The following is a 16,162-nucleotide window of genomic DNA, read 5'->3' on the forward strand; positions in this document are numbered from 1 at the left end:
AAAAAAAAAAAAAAAAAAAATTAGCTGGCACTCAGCTGTAGTCCTAGTTACTCAGCAGGCTGAGGCAGGAAGATCACTTGAACCTGGAAGGTCAAGGATGCAGTGAGATCCTATCTCAAAAAAAAAAAAAAATGTAGCAGGTTGCATCCTTGCATGGCATCACTCTGACATTGAACTTCTGCTTCCCTTTTTCACATATAAGGTCCCTGTGACTACAGTGAGCCCACAAAGGTAAACCAGAATAATCTTCCTACTTCAACATCCTTAAATTAGTCACATTAAAATTCTTTAGGCCATGTAAGGTAAATACCCATATGTTCAAGGGATTAGGATGTGGACATCTTTGGGGAAACATTATTTTGCCTCCCATTGTAATTAATTGATTCAGCACACCTTCTTGACTCTGTTCTGAACCTGGGTTCAGAAGGACACTGGTCTGGTGGCAATAATAATAGTAACAACAAACACTTGGGCCAAGAATGTTTCTAAGTATTGTATGCATATTATCTAATTTAATTTTCACAACACTTTGCACAAACTACTACTATTATTCCTAAGTTAGAGATGAATAAAGTGAGCAACAGAGAGGTTACTTTGCTGAAGATAGGAAGCGGCAGTGCTTGACTCAAACCCAAGTACCTGAGCTTCAAAGTCCATGTGCTTACTTAGCACCATGCTATTTTATTTTATGACAGGGTCTCATTCTGTTGCTCAGGCAGGAATGCAGTGACGCAATCTCTACCTCCTGGGCTCCAGTGATCCTCCTGCCTCAGCTTCCCAAGTAGCTGTGACTACAGGTGTGCAACCATGATACCTAGCGCATTTTGTTTATTTTTTGTAGAGAGGCTGTGTTGCCAGGGTTGGTCTTGAGCCCCTGGGCTCATGCGATCCTCCCACTTCAGCCTCCCTAGTAGCTGTGAGTACAGGAGTATGCTGCCATGCCCAGCTAATTTTTGTATTTTTTGTAGAGATGGGGTTTCACTAAGTTGCCCAGGCTGGTCTTGAACTCCTAAGCTCAAGCAATCCACTTGCCTCAGCCTCCTAAAGCGTTGAGATTGCAGGCGTGAGACACTGTGCCCAGCCTATCTGCTATTTTTAAATGAATAAACAAAGTGGATAAATCTAGTTTCCCTTAGCTGTGTGTTCATGACTAAGTCACATAAATTCTCTGAGCTTCAATTTCATTATTTATAAAATTAGAATAGTGATGCAGCTTTTCTGCACTCCACGGGGATGCTGTGAGGGCACGTTGAGACAACATGCAGGAAAGCAGTTCAGATAAGGAAAACAGAGCTCCAAGAGTCATTCTGCCACATGTCACTGGCAGAGCCAAGACTGAGACTCAGGTTTCCTGGCAGCCAGGTTGGGCAGGCTACTTCTACCTCACAGTGGTAATTAGAGCAGTTACAGATTCCAGTCATCGAACTGAACATTTTCCCTTCATCAACCTCCTGCCCTGGAACAGCCAACATTAAAGATACATTTGTATATTCAATCAATCTTCATTAAGAACGTCCTCCAGTTTTAGATGATACTGTTACAAAATCCAAATGTGAGATAATACTTCTTCACTGGAACAGGGTAAAGTTGACAGGTTATTTCGTATCATTTACTAATCAAAAGACAGAGAATTTCAGAAGTTGACAGAAAAGGGGCCTGTGAGATATTTGCTTAGGAAAACCACCTCGTCATGTGTTTCCCTCTTCTCCATCCTCATCCTGCCATATTTCTGTGCCCTTCTACTTCACTTCTCCTTAGTAAAGTAGGGATTAGAAAACCCGAATTTTAGCTGTGGGCATCATTATTGACCATTTTGCTTTGAACTTCAAAGGCAAAATTGAAAACAAAACGGACAGGAATGGCAGATTCACTCTACCAGATCTTAGGATGTATAAGTAAACCATAGGAATAAAATCAGCACGGCACTAACATAGGAACAGATCTAGATAAATAGAATAGCAACAAGACTCAGAGACAGACATGTGTGTCTTTAGGGACTTGGCATATGATACAGATGCCATTACATGTGGAGGGGAAAAGATGGATGGTTTGGTGGGTGCTGCTGGGAAAATTGGCCCACTAAACAGAGTTAATAATAATACTGTATTCCTGCTCATACTGTATGCAAGGTGAACCCCAGATGGATTAAGATCTGTGATAGGTAAAAGTATGAAGCTAAAATAGAGGAAAATGTAGAAGAATATTTTGCGACTAATAGGTGGGAAGAGATTCCTAAACAAGGTAAAAAAGCACTCTCCACAAGGCTAAAATTTGATGCATTAGGCTAAATGAAAATTAAGGATTTCTCCTCAATGGTAACATAGCGAAAACCAAGCTAACAGGATGCATGAAAGGTTGAGAGAAATATTTGCAATATTTGTCTAAAGCTGACAAAAGATTAATATTTAGAACATATAAGAAACTCAACTCCTTCAATTCCTTCATAAAAAAATAAAATCCAGCAGAAAAATAGGTAAAGGATGTAAATAGATAATCACAGAAGGAAAACAATCCCAATGGTTCTTAAGTATATGGAAAAATGGTTAACACCACCAATAAAATAAATACAAATCGAAATTACGATGTGATACTACTTTACTGATTTCAGATTGACATAAATTAGGACATCAAATAATGCCAAATGTTATCATATAAAATGGGAAACGGGTATCTTCCTACCTTCATGTGCCATTGGTGTGGGTGTGACTGCAAAGCCATCTGGAGGGCAACATGACAGAGTGAAGCCAAGCGCTGTGGACCTCATGACCCAGCGACTCAATTTCTTATGTTCTGTAAGGGACACGTCTTACACCCATTTCAGCGTGGTCTGTGTAACAAGGAAATGCTGGTGGCCTCGCTCACTGTCCGTTATCTGAGGAATTGGTAAGTAGAATATGTTAGACACAGAAATCAAATACCATTATTGGTCATAATCAATGAACTCGTTGTATAGTGTCACATGGATAGATCTTCTAAGACAGAGAAAAAACAAGGAACAGAATGAGTTCTCATCACAACGCCATTCATGTATGTTAAAAACAGACACAAACCATGTATCTTTTGCGGCTGTATACAGTGCATGAACTGGGACAGACCTTAATTCAGAAGAGGGCGCATATGGCGGGAAGAAGAATGGGTGTGGAGGTACGAGTGGAAAACAAAAACAAAAAAGGGGCCTTCCTGACTGACGAGCCGAAGTGTACCAACATAACTTGTTCCCGAGGTCCAAAACAATCGCCCCAATCCCACTTCCATCGCTTCCCCTTCTTAACAGAACCAAGTGCAAGGGACTCAACGTGGCTGTCCAGAGCAGGGCTTTTCCCCACACAGGACCTAAGTCCTATTCCTCTTCCACCCACCTCGCCAAGCCCTGGATGCCTGAGCCCCGAGCTCTTCTTGGACGGCACTTCTCAAACCCAACCAAACACACCCAGGCTTCAACCCCAGACGGGCTTGCTCTAATTATTTCTCTTACGAAGGCCTTATCGGTCGCTAATATTCAGTTTAAATGACTCTTCTCCAGGAGGCCTTTTTCGAATGCTGCCCATGCCCAAAAGCTAGCCCTCCCCCGTCAGCCGGGCACCCCATGTCCTAACGGCTTATTTGGGGCACTCAGCCCTTCTCCAGGGTTGGAGCTGTGCCGGGGGGTGGGGGGGGGTCTCTGAGTCCGCTGCCCGCTAGCTGGGGTGGGCGGTCCTGGGAATAGCTGGACAGTTAAGTCAGCAGGTGCAGCCGCAGCCCCGTCAGCTCCCTCTCCTCGGCTTCCACTCTCATTGGCTCAGCCTCCCCGCCCCCAGCCCCCGCCCCCAGCCCGCCTCTGCCGGCTGCGGGAGGCAAAAGGCTCTGCGCACGCGCCGCGGGGTGGGGCGCCCTCGGTTGGGGGCGGACGGGGGTTAAGGAGGGCGGCAGGGAGCGGGCCCAGAGGGGTGGCGGAGCTGCCGCGTAGCTGCACGGCCGTTGCGCCCGGCCGCGTGTGCGCGGCGCCCAGGAGGGGGCGGGGCCGAGGAGGGCAAGGTGGCGGGCACCCGCCCCTGGCCCCGCCCCCGCAGCTCGCCCGCGCGCCTTGCCCCGCCCCCTCGCCGGGCTGCGCTCGTGCTCCCGCCAGCCTCACGCTCGGCTCCGGCGGCCGAAAGCGGGAGAAAGTCCTGCTGGTGGGCGGCCGCGGGGCTGAGCGCGTCCGGCATCCCGGGGCCGCTCCGGCCCTGGCGGCGAAGGTGCCCGGCGGTCCATGCATCCGCCGCCACCCGCCGCCGCGATGGATTTCAGTCAGAACAGCCTGTTCGGCTACATGGAGGACCTGCAGGAGCTCACCATCATCGAGAGGCCGGTCCGCCGGAGCCTCAAGGTGCGCCCCGGGGAGAAGACCTGCCCTCAGGGCGTCCGGCCGCTGGACTCGCGCGGCCCGGCGCTGGCCTCCGCCCCACCCCGCCACCCTCCTCACCTCCGGGCGGCCGGGACCCTCTCAGTCAGACCGGCCCCTCTGTCCTCCTCCAGCCCCTGTCGCCCTAAGCCAGCTCCTCCCGGACCCTTCCTCAGAGCGGACTCGGTCCTCTCGGTCTGGAACCCCATCCCCAAGAGACGGGTCCCTGTCCCAGCCCTGACCGGGCGCCAGCCCCGCGGCCCTTGCCCCTCCTGAGGCGTCCGAATCCCCCCGTCCCACCCCCAGGAACGGCCGAGCCCCAGCCCTCGGGGCAGCCCCAGCGTCCTCGGTCCCGGGCGCCCTTCCTTCCGCCCCCCCCTTCCCCGCGGAAGCTGCCCCTAGAGGCCGCAGCCCACTTCTCCCGGGTCCTCTCCTGGGCTCCCCGACCCCTGGTCCGCTGACGACGCCCGGGTTCTGGCCCCAGGCCCACCCCTCGGTCCACACCGCTCCTACTCCTGCCCCCACCTCTCCCGGAGACACCACCCGCGTCCCATCCCCTCACCCCCAGCCCACCAAGTCAGATCAAGCTGGGGTCCCCTTGCCCTCGAGGCAGCCCGGCCTCCCCTCGCCTCCCAGCTAGCATCCTTTCTCAGTGTCGTCCTGGTTCCGGTCTTCAAAGCCCTCGCGATCCTTTGCCGCCATCCTGAGTCACCGCGCATCCCTTCCTCCCAGCCCCTCCAGGACTCTAGCTGGGACCCTGCTCCCCAACCCCCTTGAGGGAGTCAACCTTCAGCTTGTTCCCCCCGCCCCCACTGGCTCCCCCACCCCGCAGAGTCATCTTCCTCCGGGAGGTTCCTGCCCTTAGCGCAGGCAAACCTAGTTTATGGACCCCCTTTCTCCTGAATCGCTTAATAGCTGCTTTAGCTCGTCTAACTCCCACCTGCCGCAATATCTCAAATCTCTGGTTTTCTTCCAGTCCCAGAGTTTATTTTCTTCTCTCCCCCACTCCAGATCTTGTCCTTTTCATGCCCACTCGTCTGCAGTCTTCATCCATACTCCTTTTAGCATTTCGTGGGGTGGAAAATGCTGGAGAAATAGCCTTGAGGTATTAGAGATAAAAAGCGTGTGTATTTATTCGTTTTATAACATGCGTATGAAATGGATTTCGGCCAAGGTTCTGAAGCCACGATGTGGTTCTCAAGCTGCAATCTAGAAGCTAGAAGAAGAAAACCAGAAAAAAACAGTCCCCTCCCCAAACTCGACCACCCAGTTAGAGACCTCCGTGATTGATGTTGCCTGGTATCCTCAGCTCCTTGATTAGTTTTCATTGTTAATGCTTAATTGTGAAACTTTTTCATTCGTTTATCCTCATAGAGGTTCACTGGGAGGTTGGGGGGCAAGACCGACCCAATGTTTGTGGTGCATAATGTGTATTTTACCCTTGACAGACACCAGAAGAAATAGAAAGATTGACAGTTGATGAAGACCTCAGTGATATTGAAAGGGCTGTTTATCTGCTCAGGTATTTCCTAATCATTCTGTGAAATTGCTTTTTTTTTTCCCCCTGTGGCAGCATAGATGAATGCTTTCTGAAATGTATGTTCCCGTTATGTTCAGATTTACTTAGCCACTTGAACAGAGTACTTTTGTGTGCATAGTACTTAACTGTATTATAAATTATATTTGGCTATGGACTTACGAATTTGAGAACCCAAATAAAATACGTAATTTATAGAATGTTGCTTGAAGGAGGAAGAGCAGATGGTTTGAGCTGAACCTCATCTTTTTTTTTTTTCTTTTCTGGCTTTGGTTTTTCTCATGCAAGATTCAGTAAGTTTAGATGAGAGTTGAGTACACAGTGATTAGTTTTAAGTTCATTGTAGAGTATGAACATTATATGGGATCTACTATATGGAAAAAATCCACAAATGTGATAGTTAATTTTGCTGTTCAGGATGTCCTGTTTGTATTACTTTTGCTATGCAAGCTTTATGATTTTGTCTGAGGGGTTTTAGAAACTTAGCTGGGCCTACTGTCGTTTAAATTTCAAACCATCTCACAGGCTCTACAGAATTGCTTAAGGCAAATGGTTACTGCAAATATTTACAAGATTTTTCTGAACTATTTAAAACATTGCTTTGTAGACTGAGCATCTTAAAAACGAATACAGTGAACCTTAATGATATTTTAACTAATTGATGAAAATCCTTTAGAAATAGAAATTTCCTACAGCATTTTGTGTATATTTACGTAAAAATTTTTCATTAGCTTACACAACATTTTTTTCCCTTTTTGCAAATTAGTCTTCACTTTCTCTTTTTTCAGAATCAGATTTTGAAAACTGATGTTATTTACTTCCTAGGATATTTGTTGTCCTTGTTTCTTTAGCTCGGCGCCAGTTTCAGGTACTGGCAAGTCTCTTGTTCTCCTTTCTTGTTTATAGGTCATGTTTCTAGTCCCGTATTATTCGCTGAATGATCCTTTGAAAAAAAAATTCCTCTCCAGGTCTTCAATTTTCTTAATTACTTTTTTAGCCTGCTAAAAGTGGCATCATGAGTTTCTGTTCTAGCTTTAGTCAGAATATCAGCACATTTACCATGTAGACCATTTCCTCTGATAATTGTATCATTTAGAAATGTTTCTGCATTTTAGACTTTATGTTGATGTTGTTTTCCCCCATCTTTGGGGTATCTGTGGTAGCATGCTCTCATCATTTCTACCTATTTACTTAAAACTATTTATGTATGAATTCAACAGTATATGTTTTGGGTGTTTACTGAGAGAAGAATTCAACTTTTAATCCATTTTCATATTTTATTGTGTTATATTTAGAATACTTTATTCCTTAATAATTACCATGTTTATTATGGTGAACAGTAGTTGTCAACATTTGCCTTTTTCCACATTTCTTTTACTCAAAGTAGGTAGAAAATTGAGAAAGTGTGGATAAATGTGTTTTAATCTACAACAGTAAGCTCCTGTTTATTCCTACTGAATTCTTTTCTTTAGTATAAAAACTGGCTTAGAGTTAGGAAATAGAGAGTCTTGCTCTATTTACTTGCGATAGAAGACACCATATTCTAGATATCAGTGATAAGATTTCTTTTTTAGGAAAGCTTGTTTTCTATTTTGCCTTTATTGTTTGTTAGCAAACCAGGATGTCTGAGTTGTCTTTATTTCTCACACTCAACATAATTTTCGCTCAGTTCTGGAATTTACAAAGCCCTTATAGAGACAGATGGGCCTTCTTATTCTTAGACAAGAGAGTTTTAAAAGAGATCCAATATCTCCTTTAGTTTCTTGTGGCTCATCTAACTTGAAGGAGGTTTGCAAGGTGACTCAGAAGGAAAACACTAGTTTGGTTGTGTATGGGCTCTTCAACTGAGTTCTCCTTTTGTATCCCTACCATCTTACCACCTCCTGGGGGAATGTGGGATTTCACGTTAGTTCAGCTTAGGGAGGGATAATGCCAGGAATGCCTGAAAGGGTCTTTCTTCCCTGGGATTCGGGGGAGGGGACAGGATTGTTTCATAGAGATGTTCCAAACTTTGCCTCTGTTTAGGCCTTCTCATCTTCTCTCATGTATTGAGCCTGCTATTGTAAATGCAATTTATTCGTTTTTTAAAAATTTGTACTTTGCTGAGTCCATTTTTCCTCTCTGTCAGTGATTTTCAGGTTTATTTTTGAGCATTTTACCTTTTCCTCTACATCGAATAATATATAATGTGTAAAATAATATATATATGTGTGTGTGTGTGTGTGTGTGTGTGTGTATATATATATATATATTTGCTCTCTGCTTTTATGTGTCATTTGTTTCTTTAGTTCTTTTATTTTGTATATTAAAACTATTTGGGAGTATTATGTTAAAATTAGAATTCAAAGTCATATTTGTCTTTGTCCACCTTAGTGGAGGTTCCGATAGCATTTTTATTGACTCCAATATCTTAAAAAAGCTTTATTTACAGACTACTGTCATCGATAAGAAACAAATTACAGTTTATTGCCTTACCCTGAAATATGACAGGTCAGTTATTAATAACATTTGCACAATTAAGTTTAGAATATTACAGTCTTCAAAGATTTGACATAGATGAGTTTGTGGTTTTGCATGAATACGTTACTGATATACCCATCTGTGGCATTTAGCACTGAAGCAAAACAACTTTCCTAATAGTCACAGCTTGTGTCTTAGTCAGAATCGTATCACATATTTTTCTTGTTCATTCTCTTCTTTGTGATTTTGCATATATTTTTGGAATGTACTTAAAACATGTGAATGATTTTGTTATAGAAGAATCTTAAGTATGTGTACTGTGCTTTCATTAGGTGAGTCTTTACTTGTATATCTCTAGTTGCCTACCAGATAAAATGTGGACCCTGAAGCCAGGCATTCAGAATACTCCATAAGTCACTCTGTCTTAGCTGTGCAATGTGATATCGCAACAGTCCCTCACTTTTAAAACTAACTTTATTGAGATATAATTCATAGTTCTTGTAGGTTCACCCATTTAAACTGTATAGTTAAGTGGGTTTTATTATACTCACAGAATTGTGCAACAGTCACTGCAATCAATTTTAGAACATTTTTGTCATCCCCAAAAGAAACCTTGTACTATTAGCAGTTACTCCTCACTTCCCAACCCTCTCAGCCTTTGGGAACCACTATTCTACTTTCCATCTCTGTGGATTTGCCTATTCTGGACATTCCTAAACATGGAATCATACAGTATGTGGCCTTTTGTGACTGACTTCTTTCACTTAGCATAATGTTTTCAAGGTTCATCCATGTTGTAGCAGATATCAGTACTTTATTCCTTTTTATTGTAGTGTAGTATTCTACTGCATGGATATAGCACTTTTGTTTGGCCATTCATCAGTTGATGGATACTGGGTTGTTTCCTCTTATTCTTTCACTTTTTTGATGCAGTCATGCTGGCCTTTTCACTGTTACACAGCTTCACTGTATTTATCTTTAACTTTTGCTTTTCCCCATCCTGGAGTACTCTTTCATTATATCCCTACCCAACATATACCATCTCTGGGATCCAGCTGTAATCGTGCATCTGTCATAAAGTCTTCCCTAACTGTTTAAACCACATGGATCCCAGGATTCTTTGAGCTCCTTTATCACTTAGTGGTGGCTTTCATCAATTGGCTGTAAATCATCGATTTATGTTCCTGAACGATGTGTGCATGTTTTCTTCAGTAGATTGTAGGTCCTGGAGGACAAGGTTTTGGAGGACAAGGGCAAGCTTTGTTGTTGTTATTCTTTCTTGTTCTTTGGTGTGATATAAATATATATCTCTTATTTCTTAGATGGGTTTTAAGGGAATTCCCTTATGAATAAAGTTCATGATGAAGGCTAAAAAAATAAATATATACTTAATGGAATAAAGGGTATCTAAGATGACTATACTGCCAGATGAATTAAGCAACTTCTGATATTTTTGGTTTTGGGTATTATGGGTTATATCTTGTTCTACAATTTATTATCTATGTGATGATAGTCAAGTTAGTTATGGTTTTCAAGCCCTGCTTTTCATTCGTAAAGTGGAAATAATTCCTTTTCCCAGAGTGGTTGAAGCACCTGGCACTAATTTTCATTAGTGTCAACTCCCTTCTGTCTCCTTTTCTTTTTCACTTCTTCCTTGCTACTTAAGTGCTCTAGTTACATTTAAAACTTTAAAAGAGGTTAATGGTATTAATTTAGCCTTCCAATAACTGAATAAATAGACAAAGTATACCAACTGAAGTTTGTGATAGATATCCATTAACTTCCTTTGCTAATACTATTTATCAGAAATTAGAATCTTCACAAATCATAAAGCATTTTTAACTGAGTAAGGTCAGCCTGTTGATATATATATTTTTACCAAATGACCTTAAGTAATATTTGCTATTGTACATTAAATATGTTGATTGGTTAACGTACTGAGCTTAGCTTTTATGTTGCTTACTTTTAAAGTCATTTGTGACTTTAAAAATATTTTTTACTTTGTGCTGTGAGTTTTAAAGCATTTTGCACTTTTCTTTCCAGGGACAGTCAGATAAAGGGCTTTACTTTTTTTTTCTTTTCTTTCTTAAAGACAGGATGTCACAGACACAGTCATAGTGCTGTAACTCCTGGGCTAAAATGATCCTCCCACCTCAGCTTTCTGAATAGCTAGGACTACAGAAGGCACACACCCCCTCCACAGCCACTGCCCCTATCATAAAGTGCATCTTTAATTGGAACTTTTTTTCCCTTTCTCTTCCCATTATTTAAAGAGTAAGTGCTCCCCCTAGTGATATGAAAGAGTGAGATTTCTGCAACCAAGTCAGTGGAAATAAGTATTGTACATATGAGAACTCTGGCGTACTTCTTCTTGGGTTCAAGACTAGGATAGGGTAGCAATAAGACAGTGAGGAAGAGCTCCAGTGATTAAAATTTTGCTACCCACTTAGCTCTGGATTGTTTTATCTTTCAAAATACCTATCTTATTTGCTATCCAAAAGTGGAAAGTTGTGTGAAAAACTCCTTTGAATGCCCTCATTTTGAAGACCTGTGTCCCCACATTTCTTTTACTTCCATTTATTGTCTTGATTTCTGTCTTTGATGCTTTCTGCCTTTCAGTATTGTTTTAGTGAGGCATGATGTGTGTGTGTGTGTGTGTGTGTGTGTGAGAGAGAGAGAGAGAGAGCATGCGCGAGAGAGATCACATTTGTGTGTGTGCGTGTGTGTGTGTGCATGTGTGTATGTGTATATAGATGGTCTTGAGTCACCAGTGTTGCTTGCCCACTTTTCTTTAGTAATATACAGGAGAGGACTTTTGCATTCTTCATAGTTAAGATAGATAGTTGGTTAATACAAAAAATTGGCTAGAGTGGGAAATCATAAAATCATAGATGATACATATTTTCAACATTACATTTTAATGTAAACTATAAATATATTTTCATTTGCCAATCTTTCAATGTAGAGATGTGATCTTTTCTTTGAGTATGGGTTTGCTGATTAAAGTTTGAAATTCTCCTTCTTTCATAAATCACCCCATAATGTATTTACAGTATCAAGTTCAGTTTTAAGTTGAACAATAATTTAAATTTGCTTATTAAGCAGCCCGAAAGAATGGTCCTAGGTTTTTATGATTTTCTACTTGTCTTTTAAAACCTGTGTTCTTCCATACTTTAATAGCAATTTTCTTTGATAACTTATGTTTATTGAATTTAGTTTCTCTTCTAACTTAATTTTTATATAAATATATTTATTAATATTCAATTAAATTATGTAATTGTGTAATTGCAACAGCAAGTGAAATTTGAGATAAATTAGTTTGGGAACATACTTAGCTGACTGTTGATTACAACTCAGCTATTGAGAGTGGTAGTCTGTGGGCATTCCAGAGAGTAGCCTATTAGGGACCAGCTTTCAGCTTGCAGTTGCAAGGGAATAGAGAGAGTATTTATTGCTTAATCAGATCTTTTAACACTTTGTAACATCTCAAACACCTTAGTTTGAGAGAGATACATACCATCTCCTTTCCAAGTGTGCTCTGTGATGATCTTGCTTCGTTCTTGATATTCCTCTGCTGTCTCTCTGTTGAATTTGTTCCCATGGTCTGGTTTGTTCTTTGTTTGCCTTTATACATTTAAAAAAATTAATGAATTTGCAATATCAGTTAAAGAAGTACTTTCATAAGCATATATTTTATTTTTAAAGCAAACTTTGAATATATGCAGAAATGTGCACAAATCATAAAATACAGCTTGTTAAGTTTTCACAAGTGAACACACCCATGTACCAAGTATCCAGATTAAGACATAGAACATTATCTATTGCGTTAGCTTAGTAGCTTCCTTTGTATTCCTGCCCCAGTGCCTGATAATTCCTGCAAAGGGTAGCCATTCTACTGACTTCTAACAGTATACATTGCTTTGCCTGATTTTGAACTTTATATGGTAGGAAGCACTCTATACTTTTGTATGTAGCTTCTTTTGCTCAACATTTAAAAAAAGAGATTTATCCATATTGTTGCATGGAGCAACAGATTGTTCATTCTCATTGCTGTATACTATTGCATTATGTGAATATACCACAATTTATGCATTCTACTGCTGATGAATGTTTGGCTTAGTTTTCAGTTTTGGGCTTTTATGAATAATGCTGTTATAATCATTCATGTACAAGTCTCTTGGTGAATACATGTGTACATTTCTTTTAGGTATCATTATAGAAGTAGAATTGTTGGTCATAGCATATGCTTATGTCCAGCTTAAAGCTTAAAAGAGATTGCTGAACAGTTTTCCAATGTGTTTTTGCCAGTTTATACTTCTGCTAGTAGTGTTTGCGTGGTCCTGGCCTATATTTTTTAGGAAACAAGAGTGACAAACTTTCTAGTACGTAATTTCTAGCATATCAATAATGGGCTTCCTAGTTAATAGCCTTCAGATGTTTCTATTTCCCTGTGTATGACTTACATCATCTAACTTTTTTTCTTTGCCTACAAGAAGAGGAGTTCTATAAGTTTTTACATGGCTAGACTGTTGGTTAGAAGACTCACAGTTATTAAGTTGTCTCTTAGGAGATGAGACTTGTTGCGTGATTAGTTTTTATTAGAAAAAGAGAAACAAAGTGGATATTGGAGTCCTTTACCTGTTTCTGGGAGTACTATTCTCAGTCTCTGTGCTTTTAATAATTCTAAGAGGTCCTCATTAAAAAAAAATGCCCACATTGTCATCTTCTGTGAAGATGATGTAAAAATGACTTGCCTTTCTACATGTAAATTGCAGGTATCTTCTTTTTATTTTTTAGGAGAGAGGGATCAGTTTTTAATATATTAAGAACAGTATATAATGGATTCCAGCTGTATACCTTCTATTATTGTTAAGGCCAGATTACTGAAGTCTTTGGCGAACCTTGAATTCCCTATTTTGGAAAAGCACTAGGTCTCTGAATATAAAGGGTTTGGAGATTGTTTCCCATCTCCGTTTTCTTGTCTTTTGTTATGAGAGCAACCATGAGAGGCACTGTGTCTTTTTTCCTACTTACCGAAGATTCAGAAAGGTTTCTCTGTGACATATGTAGAAAGCAGAATGTCCTCATGGGATCTGTAGGAAAAGCTTAAAAATAAAAAGTAAAATATTTTTATCAATGTAAAAGTGACCTGTATAATGTCATTGAAAAGGTTTCTGAAGTGTAATAATGTAACATGATCTGAGAGAATTGAGCAGTTTTCATCTTGTAAGCATAGTGTTTTATTACTTTAAAAAATGCCTATAAATTTCTATAATATAAATAATATAATTTCACAATATAGAATAAAATATATTAAAATTAATCTATAAAATAAATAGATGCAATATATAAAGCAATATAAAATAACTATATATATTAGAATAAAAAATGTATTGTTATGTAACTACAATGCAATCATATTATAACATGTACATTGTAAATGTATGTGGGCGTGTGTGTGTCTGTGTATGTGTATGTGTATGTTTATGTTTATTTTCATGAGCAATTAACTAATACCAATGCCTCCTCTTGGGAAGTAGCTATGGAAGAACCCAGGGCCAAAGGAAGATTGAGTTCTATCATAAATTATAATTAATTAGTTCCCAATAAAAAATGGGAGTTGTATTGCTTGGCTCCCAGTTTTGTAACATTGAATTGTGCAGTAGTTTCTTAGTATTTACATTAAGAATTAAAGCATTCACCATACCAAGTAGTAAAATTCATAGCTTTTTTTCTTTTTTTTTTTTTAGATAGGGTCTTGCTCTGTCTGTCACCCAGGCTGGAGTGTAGTGGTACAGTCATAGCTCACAATAACCTTGAACTTCTGGGTTTAAGTGTTCCTCCTGCCTCTGCCTCCTGAGTAGCTGAGACTACAAGCACTAGTCACCATGCCTGGCTAATTAATGGGTTTTTTTTTTTTTTGTAGAGATAGGGGTCTTGCTGTATTGCCCAGGCTTGTCTGGAACTCCTGGCCTCAAGTGATCCACCTGCCTCAGCCCCCACAAGGGGGATTATAGGTATGAGTCACCACACCTGTCTTCCTCCTCCTTTTTTTTGAGACAGAGTCTTGCTCTGTTGCCCAGGCTGGAGTGCAATGGCGCACTCTCAGCTCACTGCAACCTTTGCCTCCCAGGTTCAAGTGATTCTCCTGTCTCAGCCTCCTGAGTAGCTGGGATTACAGGTGCACGCCACCATGCCTGGCTAATTTTTTTGTATTTTTAGTAGACACGAAGTTTCACTGTGTTGGTCAGGCTGTTTTTGAACTCCTCATCTTGTAATCCACCCGCCTTGGCCTCCCAAAGTGCTGGAATTACAGGCATGAGCCACTGTGCCCAGCTGTCTTCCTTCTTAAAATTAGGATTACTTGAAGGGAATTAAAGCATTGAATAAGGTCTAATGATCTTTTGAATTTGTACATCTTTCAGTTTGATCTTTTGGGTATTATAGTGTCTTTCATTGACTTTGTTGGCTATCAAATGTAGAAAGCATAGAGAAAGTGTTTAGGCTTAGGTCCTCATAGTTGTCCCTTTTGGCGTATCCTTATATGATACTGGTATATGGTAATCATGTTAGTAATAATTGCAAAATCTGTTATACCATTAGAATGCAATTTTCCCTCCAATTAGAGATGTTAATAATGGAAAAGATTTGTAATACAACTAATAGTTGCTTTATAGTAAATCTTATGAATTTAGATTAAAATATATAAAATGTCTGAGTACTTATGTGCTAGGCATCTCCTGGGGAATGAAGGTCATTATACTAGCAGATACTTGTATTCAAGGAGATATTTGAAGGAAGCAAATGCGTTTTTCTTAAATTTCAGTAGAATAAAGGTTATCCCCAATTAACAGGTATTGAGAGTCAGCATGTTGTGTTGGAAATAGTTTAAGACAGACCCAGATTTATTCTAGGAGGCTGAGGCTCGCTCATTTACTTACTGAAAGAACTTGGGTGGGTTGCTTATCTTCTCTGAACCTAAGTCTTTTAATATAAAGTGCGAATAAATAGGCTGGGCACAGTGACTCACTCCTGTAATCCCAGCAGTTTGAGAGATCAAGGCAGGAGCATCAGTTAAGCCCAGGAATTCGAAAGTAGTCTGGGCAATATAGAAAGACCCTGTCTCTACAAAAAAATTTTAAAAATTATCCAGGCATGGTGGCTTGTGCCTGTTTTTCAGCTACTTGGGAGGCTGAGGTGGGAGGATTGCTTGCACTCAGGAGTTTGAGGCTGCAGTGAGCCATAAATGTGCCACTGAACTCCAGCCTGGGCAACAACGTGAGACCCTGTCTCAAGACAAACAAAAAATGAAATGAGATTAATAATCGATCGGGGGAAGATGGCCTACTAGGAACAGCTCAGGATTGCAGCTCCCAGTGAAAGTGCAGAGGGTGAGTGGATGCCGCATTTCCAGGAGGATTTTTATTGCCCACAGACCGGGAGATTCCCAGGCGGAGGAGCCCCACGGGTCGCCAGCGCGGCTGTTTTGGCCGGCTTGGCTGTTTCGGCTGGCGCAGCTACTTTGCCCGCGCCCTGGCGCGGCAGTTCTCCGTACAAAAGACACTGGTCCGGGAGCCCTCTTAGCTGGCGATTGGAGCCCTGAGATGGCAGAGTCGCCCATTCCATCTGAAATAGGGAGCCAGGCTAGGAGATTCCTAGGTGAAAAAACCACCAGGAATCTCAGCGCAGCTGTTTCAGCTGGCTCAGTAAGTTGCGGCACGGGAGATCCCGGTGCCTTTTCAACAGGCGACTGGAACACTGGGAGGTAGTCGACCATTCAACAACAACAACAACAAAAAGACTCT

At 41.3% G+C, this 16,162-nt stretch overlaps 1 protein-coding gene across 5 annotated transcripts in view; it reads left to right on the forward strand.

Moving 5' to 3' along the window:
* Positions 1-4,073: 4,073 nt before the first annotated feature.
* Positions 4,074-16,162, forward strand: part of PPP4R4 (protein phosphatase 4 regulatory subunit 4) — a 115,913-nt gene continuing 103,824 nt past the window's right edge. For 3 of the 5 annotated variants that reach the window (XM_017547014.2, XM_037745184.1, XM_017547015.2), the window contains exons 1-2: positions 4,074-4,345; positions 5,809-5,882. In XM_017547014.2, coding sequence (XP_017402503.1) covers positions 4,229-4,345; positions 5,809-5,882 — 191 coding nt within the window. In that variant the 5' untranslated portion in view covers positions 4,074-4,228. The remainder of the gene's footprint in view (positions 4,346-5,808; positions 5,883-16,162) is intronic. The other 2 variants (XM_017547010.2, XM_017547013.2) reach the window with 2 other exon arrangements.

Source organism: Cebus imitator, unplaced genomic scaffold, assembly GCF_001604975.1.
Source record: "Cebus imitator isolate Cc_AM_T3 unplaced genomic scaffold, Cebus_imitator-1.0 Scaffold193, whole genome shotgun sequence".
NCBI classification, from domain to species: Eukaryota; Metazoa; Chordata; class Mammalia; order Primates; family Cebidae; genus Cebus; species Cebus imitator.